General features: G+C 44.2%; 1 protein-coding gene across 1 annotated transcript; it reads right to left on the bottom strand.

Annotated features, from left to right (window-relative positions):
• Positions 1-11,620: 11,620 nt before the first annotated feature.
• On the bottom strand, positions 11,621-14,332 carry helt (helt bHLH transcription factor). Its single transcript, XM_019861748.1, has 4 exons — positions 14,084-14,332; positions 13,552-13,656; positions 13,360-13,456; positions 11,621-12,281 (listed from the first exon to the last, which is right to left on the bottom strand). Exons 1-4 carry the CDS (start codon positions 14,108-14,110, stop codon positions 11,761-11,763), a joined length of 750 nt encoding a protein of 249 aa, XP_019717307.1. The 5' UTR covers positions 14,111-14,332; the 3' UTR covers positions 11,621-11,760.
• Between the last annotated feature and the right edge of the window lie 30 nt (positions 14,333-14,362).

Raw genomic sequence — 14,362 nt, 5'->3', positions numbered from 1 at the left:
GAAATCAAATAAAGAAGTCAAGAATAACCGTTCCTGTAATGAGCTGTTTAGCAACAAGAAAATGGTTAAAATGTCTCATTTATTACATGTGAGAATTTGAAATTTTGGTACATATTTTGGCAAGCATCATGGAAGTTGCCATGTTTGATTTGCTTTTGCGGGCCACATAAAATGGTGTAGCGGGCCAGATCTGGCCCCCAGGCCTTGACTTTGACACCTGTGGTTTAACCCCTTCATGCACCAATAATGATAACATGTCACCTGATAACATGATAAACTGCCCACTGTGGTAACCGCTGTCCCTCCGAAAGGGTTAAGATACTGCCAGCAGTGACGGTTTCATGAATGAAAATGCACACATCACACCAACCTTGCCCAACTCACGCATTATGCAAGCGGGAACAATAGCAACATTTAACTTAAGTCATTTGTGTGCATTTGTCGCGACCCGTTTCTGATTCATGCGCTAATCAGAGAGGTCACCCATCACCGATCGCCGACGCCATTTTGCATTTTAAATTGGGCAACTATTGCTCGCCCATCGGCGGCTCACTGATTCAAGTCGTATCGAAGAAGCATGGTTCTTCATTTGTACAAGGAGGCCTGATAAATCAATTTGTGTCCCTGGACAATGCATAGCTGACCCTTTGATTGAGGGATCAGCCGCCATTTGTGCATCCAGCTTGTCTTGATGGCCGGAGAGAAGGCCCGATTGACCCCGTGACCCCTGTGTGTGTGCTTATGTCCGGCGTTGCCGTCGGCGGGTTAATGAGCGCCGGCTGCTGGGGGCAGGCCGGGCCTGGACTAAGTGACACGGCCTGGTGATCGCCCCTTCACGCTAAACCTGCGGCCTCACGACTGACTTTGCAGTGTCGACAGCTGCTGCACAAGCTTTTTCGCTGAAACGTCCTCCACAAAGTATCCCATCAAAAGTCGACGCACCCGTGTTCAAATGCCAGTTTATTTTGTGACATAAACCAACAACACCAAGATAAATCGTCTCAAAAAAATTTCCACCGCAAGTGTGACATACATAATATGGTTGCGTAATTGTGCACACCCACTGAAAACTGGGACGTGCCTGTGCTCAGAATTAACCAATCGCATTCAAACGGAATGGGAGTCAGCACACGCCGGATTCATCCCAAATAATGTTCAAGTATATGAGTAGCCTTTTTTATGTTTAAATTATTAGTATTATTATTAGGAACAACAGTTATTTTTTATTTCTTAGGATTCAATGGTTTTTGTTATTGTTTATTTTAAAACTCAAATTAAATATTTTTAAAAAATTTATTAACATTGCACATCATTTAAATAAAATTGGAACACTAAAAAGATGCTGAGGTAAATCAACCTATCTGATATTAAATATACAAATACATTGTTTTTAAGTGCTGCGATTTTCTGGGAACCAGTTCAGGGTGTATCCCGCCTGCTGCCTGAAGACAGCTGGGGTAGGCACCGGCACGCCCGCCACCCTCGTGAGGACGAGAAAATGGATGGATGGATGGTTCCAAGTGACCGTTTTCAAGTTAAGTGAGTCATTCAAACGAATCACACTTCAAAGTAATGCATAGCAGTAATCATGTTCTCTTTTTAAAACGTGCTGAACTCATTGTAATATTATTTTGCCCTTCTCCAGTCGCCACTCTTGTCACTATGACGCCGTACATCACGACAAGTAAACATTACAACCGCACGTGTGTCACTACGATTAACACAATAATAACTACGAACCCTATAAACTCTAAAAGCGATTGGGTGCATCGTAACAGTTTTAATGCATACTCTTTCTATTAATTGCATTATGGCTTCCATGCATTGAGATGGCAGTTCCACACACGAGTGAGGTCATCACGCAGCAGATACACCACATTCCCAGCTTCCCTCCCTCCCGCCGTTCTGTGCCAGGGTGGACGTTGGCTAACGTGAAGAGAGGGGTAATGAATTTTAAACTGCAAGAGTAACAGCTCTCAGACATGCGGTTTCAGTGTGCGAGCAAGGGGGCGAGTGGGTGGGCGTGTGTGCGTTTGGGATTTGTGTCTATGTATCTGTGAATGTGCGTGCATGGGTGTGTGTGCGTGCGTGTGTGTGTGTGTATACGGAGGATAAAGACCTTGCAAACGGGCCTGGCTTAGCTGACAGGTGACAAGGGTGCTGGTGAAAGGGGATTTTGTAATACCCACAGTGGGCAAGCGAGGAAGGGACGTCTGAAAAGGGAGAAAAAGAAGACTTTTCTTGAGCCGCTGAAGGAGCAGAGAAAGGAGGCCCCGGAGGCTTTTGCATGGCCCTAATCAAACCGCTCCACCGTCTAGCGCGCTCATTTTTATTCAAAACCTCCAAATGCTCAAATGACGCCAATGGGATTGATCCCCGTGTCAGCGCCTGTGTGGTATTTCCTTTCTCCGCTTTTTCCGCCCCGTCCTCAACTTTGACATATCAGTCAAGCTGCGCTACATTACGCAAATACGAGCCACACACGTTCTAATGGTTAGAAAGTGACGTTTAAATGTGGTTTGGCAGCATTAAGGGCAATGGCCGAAACAACACCACCCCATCATCAATCACTCATCTAACCAACGTTTAAAGCTCGTGTTGATCACCATATTTGGTAGCATGAGTGCAAGTTCAATTTTCTCACTATGAGGACGTCAAACTGCAAAAATGATAACTATAAAAGCTTTATAACACACTCTTCATTAAAACTGCTGGGTCTAAGTGACGCAAATTGGGTGAAAACCAAACCCAGCACTTGATCCAAAAGGGAGTGAGCCTTGTTTAGCTATGCCGCCCCTGCACATTGGGTCAAGAGTTCAATCCAACAAGGGCACAAAACAACCCACAGGTTATCAGTATAGATCTGGTTAAAAAAATAATGTACATTTTGGAAGAAGCACACGTCTCTCCACCACGCAAACAGTATACAGTGGCGACTCCTGGGCTGTCGAAGCCACACCCGCCCGCGCTTCGAATCGGCGCCTCCACCACGTCACCGGCGTGAAGACCAACCTGGCATCTGTTACACTCACCCCGGAAAAACTCGTTCACGGCATCCAAACGCGACGCTGGTGAGACTTAAGTGCACAAAAATGAGTTTTGGTGACAAAAAAAGAACCTGATTCAGAAGGTGACACACTAAGCAGCAAAGCGATCGCAGCACTTTCATGACTATTACAGCAGTATTTGAAGGTAAAATAAAAAAAAAATCGAATATTTTTGAATTTCTTTATATTTATTGACAGTAATTGGATGTTGGGTTTTTTTTGGTCCCAGAAAAAAAAAGTGCTTCGATTTAACGGCCAATCGGTTTTCATGGATGACCCCTCTTCCTCATCCGTCAGTTAAATTGAGGTCTCGCCGTACACTGAAAAAGTCTTGTCTGTTTAAAATTGAACCAATTTCACTCGTAACATTTTTCGAATATGTTGGCGGCGGTAGGATGACTCGTTGGGTAATACCACTGACATTGAAGATAGGTATAGTCCAAAAATCAAATGAAAATAAATAAAAATAACCCAGGGAATGACCCAACTTTTGGTGTGATTTGATTCACAGTCAAATGAATAACCCATGGAACAACAACAAAATAAATGGTTGTTTTGTGCAAAATGCCCAAACTTTATTTGGTGTGTACAAAATCACTTTTGGGGTTATTTAATGAACCCTAAAGGTTGGGTCCGTCCCTTTTTGACCCAATTTGGGTTGTTTTTGAGACAACTGTTTTTGGAGTGTTGATTTTGTTTTTTTGTTTTTTTAAACACAGCAATACTGATAACCCGCTCATCAATTTCTTGTTAGCTTTAATTCCAGAGTACGGGTAGTTTTTAACCCTCTTTTTGGATTGAATTCTTGACCCAATGTGCCCAGTCAAATCCTCAATCCAATGTGCTGGGTATAAATCGCCCAACGTTGGCTCAGTAACGTACTATTTCACCCAATGTGTGTTCCTTTTGACCCAGCAATTTCGAGGGTGTAGCACTCTGAATGAAGAACTGGGTAACTGAGTTAACCTGGGTTAAATCGCCCTGCTGTGTGCCCTGGTTGGTCCAACAGAGAACATTTACTCAGTCAAACAGTGACCCCCCACCCCCTCTGTTGCACCGCCACCCGACCACCCCCTCCTCCGTTCGTGCAGCCTTGTCGCCCAGTGCCGGTGAAAAGGCGAGCGGCGAGCGCAGATTAATCATGCAATGGCCGAGTGTTTGTGTGGTCCTGCTCCGGAAGGACGGGGAGACACCGAGAGAGGAGGCCTCCATCTCAGCGTGTCAGTGTGTGGGAACCACATCGGCAGAAATCCCCGGCTGATCCCGAGCAAGACACTTTGTTTTTCCCTCCCTCGCGATCCCACCCCTTCTCTCCTTTCCTATGAATCCATTTTTGGGGGGCGTTGGAGGTGGTTTCATTTTTATTCATAGGGTGGAGGCAAGGGTGTCCAAAAAGCAGGGGGCAAGCGTATGTGTGCGGATGTAGTAGGTGCGAGCCGGCTAACAATAGCGGCAGTGTTGTTTGGCGAGTTGCAATCCAGGACTTTCGGACATTCTTCCCATGTCAGTATAATCACTACTGGGAGGTAGCTCCATTAGGGATTACCATATCATTAATAGCAGCCGTGACTTTTGTTCAAAGGCCACTTGTGTAATGTTGCCTTGCGGACGACGCCTAATCCGCTGAGCCGCAGCTGTAGGAAAGCGCAAAAGGTCCCGTCGCCGAGGTCTTCCTGGAGTCACACGGGAGACGCGGCGTCATCTCCATGTCCAAGCGAGGCGCTCAAAGACGCGCACAAACAAGCGTCAAATACAAAGTTCCTCCCCATAGAGGAAAGAGAAACATCCATTCGACACTTCCCGACTGATCCCTCATTCTCCTAAACAGACCGCGACCCCCACTGCCTCTCTCTTTGCCCCCCCGCCTACGAATCCTCAGTGCCCCTCTCAGATGGTGGGCCGGATTAGGAGGGCAAACAATAACAGTTTTCAATGTAAAAATGTGCATCTTGTTAGTGCTTTTTTTTTTTAACTTGTCTCCGCGATGAGGAGATGGCGAGAGAAAAGGAGTTAGTAGCCATTCACAGAGTTATCTGTGGGTGTCTTCTCGACACAAGCGGGGGCTTGTTGTCCAGCGATAATCCCACCCCAGGTGCCCCTGCCGCCGGTGGAAAAACTTGATTGCGTCTTGAGAATGATGTCATCGTTTGTTTGTTTCAGTCCAATAGGACAACCTCTGTTCAAATTTCTGTGCTCAAGGATCACATTCGACTTTTAAAGTAGACCGAACAGACGGACTAGGTCCCTTTTAGTTGAGGTTAACATGAAAGAAAAAAAAAATTTATTGTTTGCAAAATTGTAAAATGCAATTGACTGGCAACTAAGGCTGTCCCGATCACATTATTTTGTGGGTTTTTTTTTTGGCTCGATAGCACTTACCTGAAGGGAGTAGCTGGAAGAGGTGGTGGGCAGGGTGTGGGGGGTCCAGTAGGATTTTCCACGCCCTTGTCTTGATTCTCACCATGTGCAAGTCCTTGAGAGTGGGTTGGGCGGTACCAATGATTTTTTTTTTTCCTGAAGCCCTAATTGTCTATTTCAGTCGGATTTTTGTCCTTTTTTGTGGCAGCCCAAAACCAGATTGATGGAGGAACACAGGACTGATTCGGTGACTGCTGTGTAGAACCGTCTCAGCAGCTCCTGTCGCAAGCCGTGCATCCTCAGTAGCCTCAGAAAGTACATGCTCTGCTGCGCCTTTTTTCAGGATGGGGTGAATATTAGTCTCCCACTTCATGAACTGAGAGTATTTGATTCCCAGGAACTTGAATGTCTCGACGGTTGGTGATGTTATGAATGAGATGCTCGGTCAAAATGTTCCAAAGCATAATGCAGCATTTGGCAAAAAAAAAAAAAAAAAATCCTTCTCCACACAACACATACTGTAGGTGCAAATATAATATACAATATTCTTGGATTGCACAGTTATGTTCATGCTATTTATGTAGACATTGGGCGGTGTGCTCTCTGAATGGATCCGACAGTGTTTGGCAGAGTAAAAACGAGGCGTTGCCAAGTCAAGAGTGCAGCATGTGCGCCTGTCCCCAAGCCCTTGTTTGTATTGCTAATAGCTACCAATGCTAATGTAACAAAAACAACAACACTCCTTTTGTGTATGTGCCGGCTGTGTGCAGATGGCAGAAGCTGGGCTTCTACGAGGAGGATTCTTGAGGCTCACCTGCCACTTAACATTCTCATGCATAAAATGAGTCGAACTTTGAGCACACAAAAAAAAATGAATGCAATGGAATTAATATGAATATATTTATAGACTACATAAAATATTGCCACGTTGGGCTCAATTTGGACATTTTCACCGAGGGGTGGTCTCGCTTTTGTTGCCTGCTCTACACTTCATTGCCCGAGTGATGTGTGTGACTTCCACAGGGTCGCCCTGCATGTGTTGTGTTGCAACATGTTGTCATGTCCTCTACACGGGCTCCCTGCTGAGAGGGCTCTAAGTGAGGTCAGTGGGCGGCTTTGGCTGTTCACCCCCGCACCGTCCACCTCTGCCAAATTTAATCTTTACTGTTACATATACAGTATTTGCTCTTTATGTTTTTCTACCGCTTAGTGTGAGAACGCTTTGCCGTCTTTCTTTGCTTCCGTCTGTTGACGGAGCGGAATCCTCCCCCTCAATAAAAGCGTCACACTAGCAGCAGTCACACAGAAACATTTATAAGCTGCATCTTTCACTGGGGTTCATTCAGTCACTTGACTGCCAATCTTACTTGACTCCCCTCTGGACGGGTAACTCACAGGGTGACCTTGCGGGGGCGACCCGCCAAGCCCCGGGGGGCGCCCTCTGGACGCGGATAAATACAGCGGAGCAGCCGTCAACCGATGGCACAAAAGAGGCGGCCGTGGCACTTTTGGCCCCTCGTGAGTCCAGCCAAGCGCACGGGGAGCACATTAGCAACCCGGGGTTTTATTTTCCCTTTGGCCCACTCGGCCATTGCGTCAATTATGTCAGGTGCCTGACCACATCATACACATCAGACACATGAATAGTACGCACGGTCTTTCAGTGCAGCAAAGACTTGAAAGTTGCTCTCTCCCGATTGACGTTGTCACACTTCATATGCGCTTCTTGCCAATGAACCGTGATGTTTTTTTTTTGTTTGTTTTTTAAAGGAGTCGATGTAAACGGCTTCCTAACCCATAATAAGCAAACAATCAAAAAAATATAACAGAGTGATAACATACAACTTACTTGTTGCGCCGCGTCGACTTAACCAATGCACCCCAGCAAAATTGAGTTTTCAACATTTTGTCTGCCCGAAAACAAAGAAGCGCACTATGGCTTGGCAAATGACGCCTTAATTGTGCAAGTTAACAAGCTTGCTCTGTTTTGTCTCGTGGATAGCAAAAACCACGGGACACTTTTTGGGCATTATTGTGTTGCTTTCAAATTGGGGATTCTTAATCTGTGGCACATCCACCGTTGGGGGTGCTCGAGCACTCTCCTTAGGGTGCATCATGGCAGTCTGGCATAATAATTATAATTATGCATATATATATATATATATATATATATATATATAATTATTATTATGCCAGACGAATAAAACTGACAGAATGACCCAAAAAAAGACACAAGTAAATAAATAATAAATACAAATGTCAAAATGATTAAATATAAACATTTGGAAATGAGAATATAAAAATATAACAAAAAAGTTAAAATAACATAAGACCCTAAAAATATATTAAAAATCATTTAAAAAGATGAAAGAAACACATTTTAAAATGACAGAGGACACTAAAATGAAAAATGTGAACCAAAAAAAAGCCCATAATTAAAAAAAAAAAAAAAAAAAAAAATCAAAAAAGCCACAAAAAATGTTCAAACAAAACACAAAAATACCTGTGTCAAAAAAAAAAAATCCCAATTACTGGTGCTCTAAAATTTCTAAACATAATGAATGTGACGTTTCAATAAAACAGAATGTTTTCCCCACACGTTTAACATTTAAACAAAGCACTTTGTTTTGACTTTTTTTTTTTTTTTGAAGGAGTGTGAAGGGGGGTGTGCCAGCTCTGCAGGGATGTCGCGGGGGTGGGTGGCTTAAAAAAAAAAAAAAAAAAAATTGGCAAAGGCCACTTGAAATCCCGGCTCCTTGTTCCCATAACAAACAAGAAAGAGGAATAAATGCGAGGGCGTGACAGAGACGAGCGTCCACAGTGGGGTATTTCGTACAGTATTCAACATGTTTTCATTGATACGAAAAGATGCCTTTGAACCCCCCTCCTGTAAGACACCGCCACTTGTATGGCCCCATTCACTTCTGCCTCCGATATGTTGCTCCTAAATAGAGGTAGTGTTGAATTGGGGGCAACTCGGACAGATTTGCATAATCTGATGGCATGGTGGTGGGATTGCCAGGCGCTTGCCAAGTGCAAAATAGGTGAAAAAGACCGCAACTCTGCATGGCCCCTGCTGGCATGTTAGATATTTTTTTAAAATGTCATTTAGATGGTCCTTGTGGTTCAATTGTAACAAAACAAATGTGTGCTTTTTTTTTTGTGTGCTTAAATTTGCATGTCCGCATACAGTGAGGTGACCTGTGTGTTGTTGTTGCCAAAGGGGCCTCATTCATTCATTCGTTCACGTCTGCACTGCTCTTACAGTGAGCGCGGTGCCAAGCGAGGCTTCTCTTCTGATGGGAAAACTGTTCCTCATGTGCTTGCCAAGTTTTGGCATTATTAGCCCACGAGGAGGGGGAGGTGGCACGGGGAGGGTGGTGTTGGGCGGGGGAGGTGTGATAGATAGGGCTATCTAGTGTGGGAATGATCCCTATCGCCCCCTTTTGCTCCCCCGTGTTAAGCCTCAGATCGGATTGTGAGGTGCGTAAAGGCAGCCAATGCGATGCCGATGCTGCACTCCGATTAACGGTTGGACTTCTCACAGCTTGTGTACGTCCAAACAAAACATCATTGTGCACACAATGATTGCGGGAATGTTCACCGGGGCCCACAAGAAGCACGATGCGAGATGCTTCCATGGCTATGAATGTGATTTGGAGGAGACATTTCTCATGAAAATGCATCGAAACTTGGCACTTCCGGAGCCAGAACACAAAGTTTTGGAAAACATTGCACAGGTCAATTATTTGGTTTTAGTGTACAGTATATTGAAGATATTTGGCTTTCACATCAAACGATGAATATGAGGTAAAAGTTCAGAATTCCAGCTTTTGTTTCAGGGTATTTCCATGTAGATGTGATCAATAACTCAGGACAAAAGCCGCCAACTTTTCAAGTGAGCAAAAATCTTGAGACAGAAATCATGAAATGAACTGAACGTGAACAAAATTTAATAACAAATCGACTTCAGCAGACTGTTGCATTCATTCATTTGAAATGCTTTTCCAGGCCTTTACCGCAGCCTCTTTCAGTTCTTGTTTATATTAGTTGGCTGAACACCTCGAAACAGCCGCTAGTTACATTTTCCAAAACGTTTACCCACTTAAAAATGAGTGCCTTCAAACAAACGCTACTCTATCCTGAATTGGTTATCTCCTGATTTCTATTCCATGAAATAAAATTCAAACTTTGATCTGGATTTGCTTAAATACGCAATATTGATTTGAAATAGCTACAAGATAATTAAATTGGTGAATCAGGGTAGCGCTGTACTTTTTCGAAATTCTCACTGATGAAAAAAAAAATCGAAATAGTACGACTTGAGCCGCTTGCGGTATAAATACCAAAGGCGAACAGCGCGCGGCCGTCAGACGGCGCCTCCGTTTACATGACAATAAATGCAATTTCTTTTTATCCGCGCTCACGTTATTATTATTCATGCGATGTGTGTGTGTGAGGCTTTTTTTTTTTTTTTCATGTGGATGAACATGCCGAGGCCCTCGCTTCACTTTGTGTTTGCGGTCACCATTCATCCGCATGCATGGCCACTGTCTTCTTTTAGCGTTGTGGGGGTGGGGGGGGGTTCTGCTTAATGCCGCTTAACGTGTTTTATTCAAGCATCCAGGCGAATGATGCAGGTTTATTCATATGCATCCATCACTGAGCCAGCCACCCTGAAATCATTCTTGTGTACACATATCAGCATGTGTACACAATAAGCTCTTTTTGTGTCTTTTATTAATATTGAATGCGTCTTGAGATGCCACATGGGGAGACGTGGACTGTTTCATGTCTTAGGAAGAAAAAAAAATGAAAAAGAGTACAAGAAAAAGCGTTTCCTTCAGAGTGAAACTTTAATTTCATGGTGTCGATGACGTTTCTTCGCAGTCACTCAAGGATGAAGCATGATTGTTCGCCTTTCAGCCTTCACTGACAATGAGGCGGCTCTCCTTTAGCTGTTTAAGCTCTCCTTTTTCCACATCCAAACGCCACGCATACAACTTTGTTAAAAGAGCTGAGGAGAAATGCGTTATTCCTCCTCGCAGGGCCACTTCTGTACCAACTGACGTGAGGACACGTCACTGTGGGATCATTGAAATAGTGAGAGCACATTACCAATTTGACGCTTTTGTGTGCATCGCTTGTGTGTGTTTGTGTGAAGTGGACATGCCATTTTGCAAGAAATAACAAAAAGACCAGAATCAATGACTTTAAAGTCGCCTTCCTTTACAAAAGTACCTGTGATCACTTTTGAGTTTCGCTGGCCTATGAATAGAACAATATTGTTATTGTTTCATGATCGTGTTTGTTGTGGTGTACAACCGCACCGCATCACACCATGAGTGCAAATTGCCCTTTTAGAAATGCGCCACGCTGCGTCGGCTTGCACGGGTCCGTGAGAATACCAAAACTCGGTCGGGCCTGCACATGTGCATATTGACCCAGCGCTTCACGCCAGACTAGCACCGGCCTAAAATAGAGCCCTCGGTCCCTAATTCTGCCCAATGGAACTTTACACCACACCATGGATTCACTCACAGTGGTGGAAAGGATTTACAAGAGAACTAATAGAAACTTGGAGTTTTTATTCATTCATTTTCCGAACCGCTTCATCTTTACTAGGGTCGCGGCGGGTGCTGGAGTCTATCCCAGCCGAGTTCGGGCAGTTGGCGGGGGACACCCTGAACCGGTTGCCAGCATATCGCAGGGCACACATAGGCGAACAACCATTTGCGCTCACACTCACACTTGGGGACACTTTAGAATGTTCAATCAGCCTGCCTTGCATAGGTCGACGTGCTAACCACTGGACCACCGGGCCGGCCCACTGAACTAATTCACCTATCCCCCCCCCACCCCCCCTCATATTTACACAACTGCATTTTTTTATGTGGCATACTTCCCTATAGGGCGCTCTTTAAAGATGTGCAACAAGAGGGACTTAAATTCAGCACTTCCTATACATCCTATAGATGCCCATTTAAAGGGAGCGCTTGCTTATTTGAATTAGAAAAGAATATTTTAACTTATTTATGGTTTTATTTTAATCTTTTTTTTTTATGTATAGCGTTTGTTACAGATAGATGGTAAAGGGCTACAACCGTAAATTTTCTCAGTTGTTCCTGTAGTATCATGCGTAGTTGTTAATATTCCTGCTGCGGCTATCTATCTAATCATCATAATGTGTATAAAAATGCCAAAGTAACAATAACTTTTCCTCCAAAAATTTATTCACATCATGTACATTTTACAAGTCCCATCTCCATCCTCCGCATTGATATAAATAAAACTACAAGGCAACAGTTTTGTGTGTGTGTGTGTGTGTGTGTGTGTGTGTGTGTGTGTGTGTGTGTTACATGGCGTGCTGCGCACTGTGCAAAGTGAACGTGTTGTGATGCGCGTGGCCGAGCAAATTGAAGTAGTGATGATGTTCGAGTCCCTGCACCGGCGACAAGTAACCGCCGTGCTGCTGCGCATGCGCCGCACTCAACGCTACTGCGGGCGGGTACGAGATGGCCGGCCCGCGGGACGAGCCGTGCCATGACAAGTGTGCCGGCGGACTCTGCTGCTGCTGCTGTTGGTGCTGGTGATGGTGATGCTGGTACAGCGTGGCCTCCGTGGGGCTGTGCGGAGTCTGGTGCTCCGGGGACGAGTGCAGCTGGTGACCCAGGTAGTCTGATGTCTCGGGGCCGCCGGAACCGAACACGGGATCGGTGACCGCGCGCGATTTGGACTGCAGGAAGGCGAGGATGCGCGCGTACTTGATGTCTTTGGTCTCGGCTCGGTCCTCCGTGGTCAGATAGTGGACCAGGTTCTTCATGCACTCGTGGTAGCCGTAGTGGAAGTAGTTGGCGAACTCGGTGAGCAACTCGCCTGCAGCAACGCACACGCAACAACTTTATGAATAAAATGAGCACGGCTGATGTTCTGATGAATGAATGTGGAACCTCCCTCTCACGTCTCAGTGACACTTTTTAAAATGTCACTTTAGTTGCCATTTCCTTATTATTTTATTTTATTTATTTTTTTGTGGCCGTGGTATCGCTGAATCCAAAAACACCCTTTCATATCTCCTCTCATTATATCTTTCCACTTTGTGATATGACAATTTTTTTCATGTTTGATACACTGAAAAAAGGATGTTTAATGTAGTCATTTTTTTTCATGTAGTCATCAAGTGGTTGCACGGAATAAGAATCATCTGGGTCCAGCTACATTTTGGAAGTAGATGTATAGCCTACTTAAAAAAAAAAACCTGGACCCAGGTGCTTTTATTTCGCGCAACCACCTGATGAAATAAAACTGACTGGATTTAACACGCGATTTTTTTCAGTGGGGGTAAAAGTGTCTTGCAGCTCTCCAGACGTCACAAAACACAAAACAGGAGGAGAGCGATCTTTCATTTGTTATTGTTATTGTATTGTCTTATCTGCACTTTTTCTTCAGTATTTGTTTTTGTTTTTTTTTTTCGGAGGGGGGGGTACTTTGACGTGTAAAAGTAGCTTTGTAAGTTTTATGTCTACTGAAAAGATCATTTAAGAATCCGAGTCATTTTATTGCATCTTGTCTTTCGGTTTTCATTTTTTGACAGCAGCATCCACACCCGGTCACTTCATTAGGTACAGCTGCAGATGTTCCAATCCAAAAAATGTACCCCGACGGTAAAAAAAGATGACTTTGAGTTCATTCAACATAACATTGGTTCCTGTTGGAGTTGTAATTTACTCTCGGGATGCACTGCAAAATATACAACCATGCAGTAAAACCTCTTGTTCCGTGACATAATTTCTTGACAAAACTGAGCGAAGCAATCTGGGTAAAACCATTTTTGGGCGGGGGGGGGGTGAATAGAGACACTAAAAATAAGTCACGACAACTAACGTGTATATTATTGCTCGCTCACTATTTGTCATTTTGAATCTCAAGCGCCCCCATCGAGTTTCATCCTCACCTTTTTCTCTCCCTCTTGGAAAATCCGCAGAGTGGAGAGCCCTCAAATACTGCACTGTCATTTCCAATATTTCAGCCTTCTCCAGCTTCCCAGAGTTCTTTATGGGGGAAGGAAATGACACGATAACGTGCATATATTGCAACCCAAATCTCATTTGACGTCACCATGCGATGAAAAAAAAGAGATCAATACCTGTTTGGCCAGCGCCATCGGTACAGTTTTCCCCAGCTCGTTGAGGCAACGATTGATACGATCTCGTCTTCGTTTCTCAATGACTTTGTGGGAAATGGGCGTTCTCTGCAAACACAGACAGAAGTCATGAAACACATTTTTTTTTTTTTTTTTTTTTTAGTGAAAGCTGTTCTTATTTATTCCAAACAGAGAACAACATCCACTTGCTAGAGTGGAACGAAAACGCACTGGTGCGCGCCAGGCTGCTTTACGCACAGCTTCTGGGCAGCCTTTCTGCCTTAATGACGTCATTAAAACGTAGGGAGACTCCAGTGGGAAATGCAGTTCAAGTACATTTAGCACATTTTAAGGGACTGTAGCTGAATAAGGTGATGTAATGTGTGTGAGCGTGTTGGCCGACCGACGCGAAGGAGTTGCCCACACGAAAAACTTCATTCCAGCACCATAAAAATGAGCGGCGATAAATGTTTAAGTCGTGCAAATATTATAGCCTAACATTTTAAAAGTAGAAGAGTGACGTGTGCGTCCTTACCTTTCGTTCCTTCATTTTAGATGCCATAGAAAGAAAATCTCGTTTAAAAAAAATAAAATAAACAGGTCTCCCAAGGTGTTGCAACTTGCTGCAGACACACGCGATGCCGTGGAAAGAAGAAGGAAATGTAAGCACTGGAAAACAAGGCGACCCCTTTTAAAGGGGCTCATCCAGTGGGGGATTCACTAAAATGTAAATTATTCCTGGCAGGGATTAAATGGGGACCATGCGTGCACACTGGATTTAATGTGCGTTTAGGATCGGTTGGAGAAACTTTTT

Source organism: Hippocampus comes, unplaced genomic scaffold (genome assembly GCF_001891065.2).
Source record: "Hippocampus comes isolate QL1 unplaced genomic scaffold, H_comes_QL1_v1.1 scaffold7, whole genome shotgun sequence".
Lineage (NCBI taxonomy): Eukaryota > Metazoa > Chordata > Actinopteri > Syngnathiformes > Syngnathidae > Hippocampus > Hippocampus comes.
Note: the sequence above shows the minus strand (reverse complement) of the source record. Positions and strands in the feature narration are given on the sequence as shown.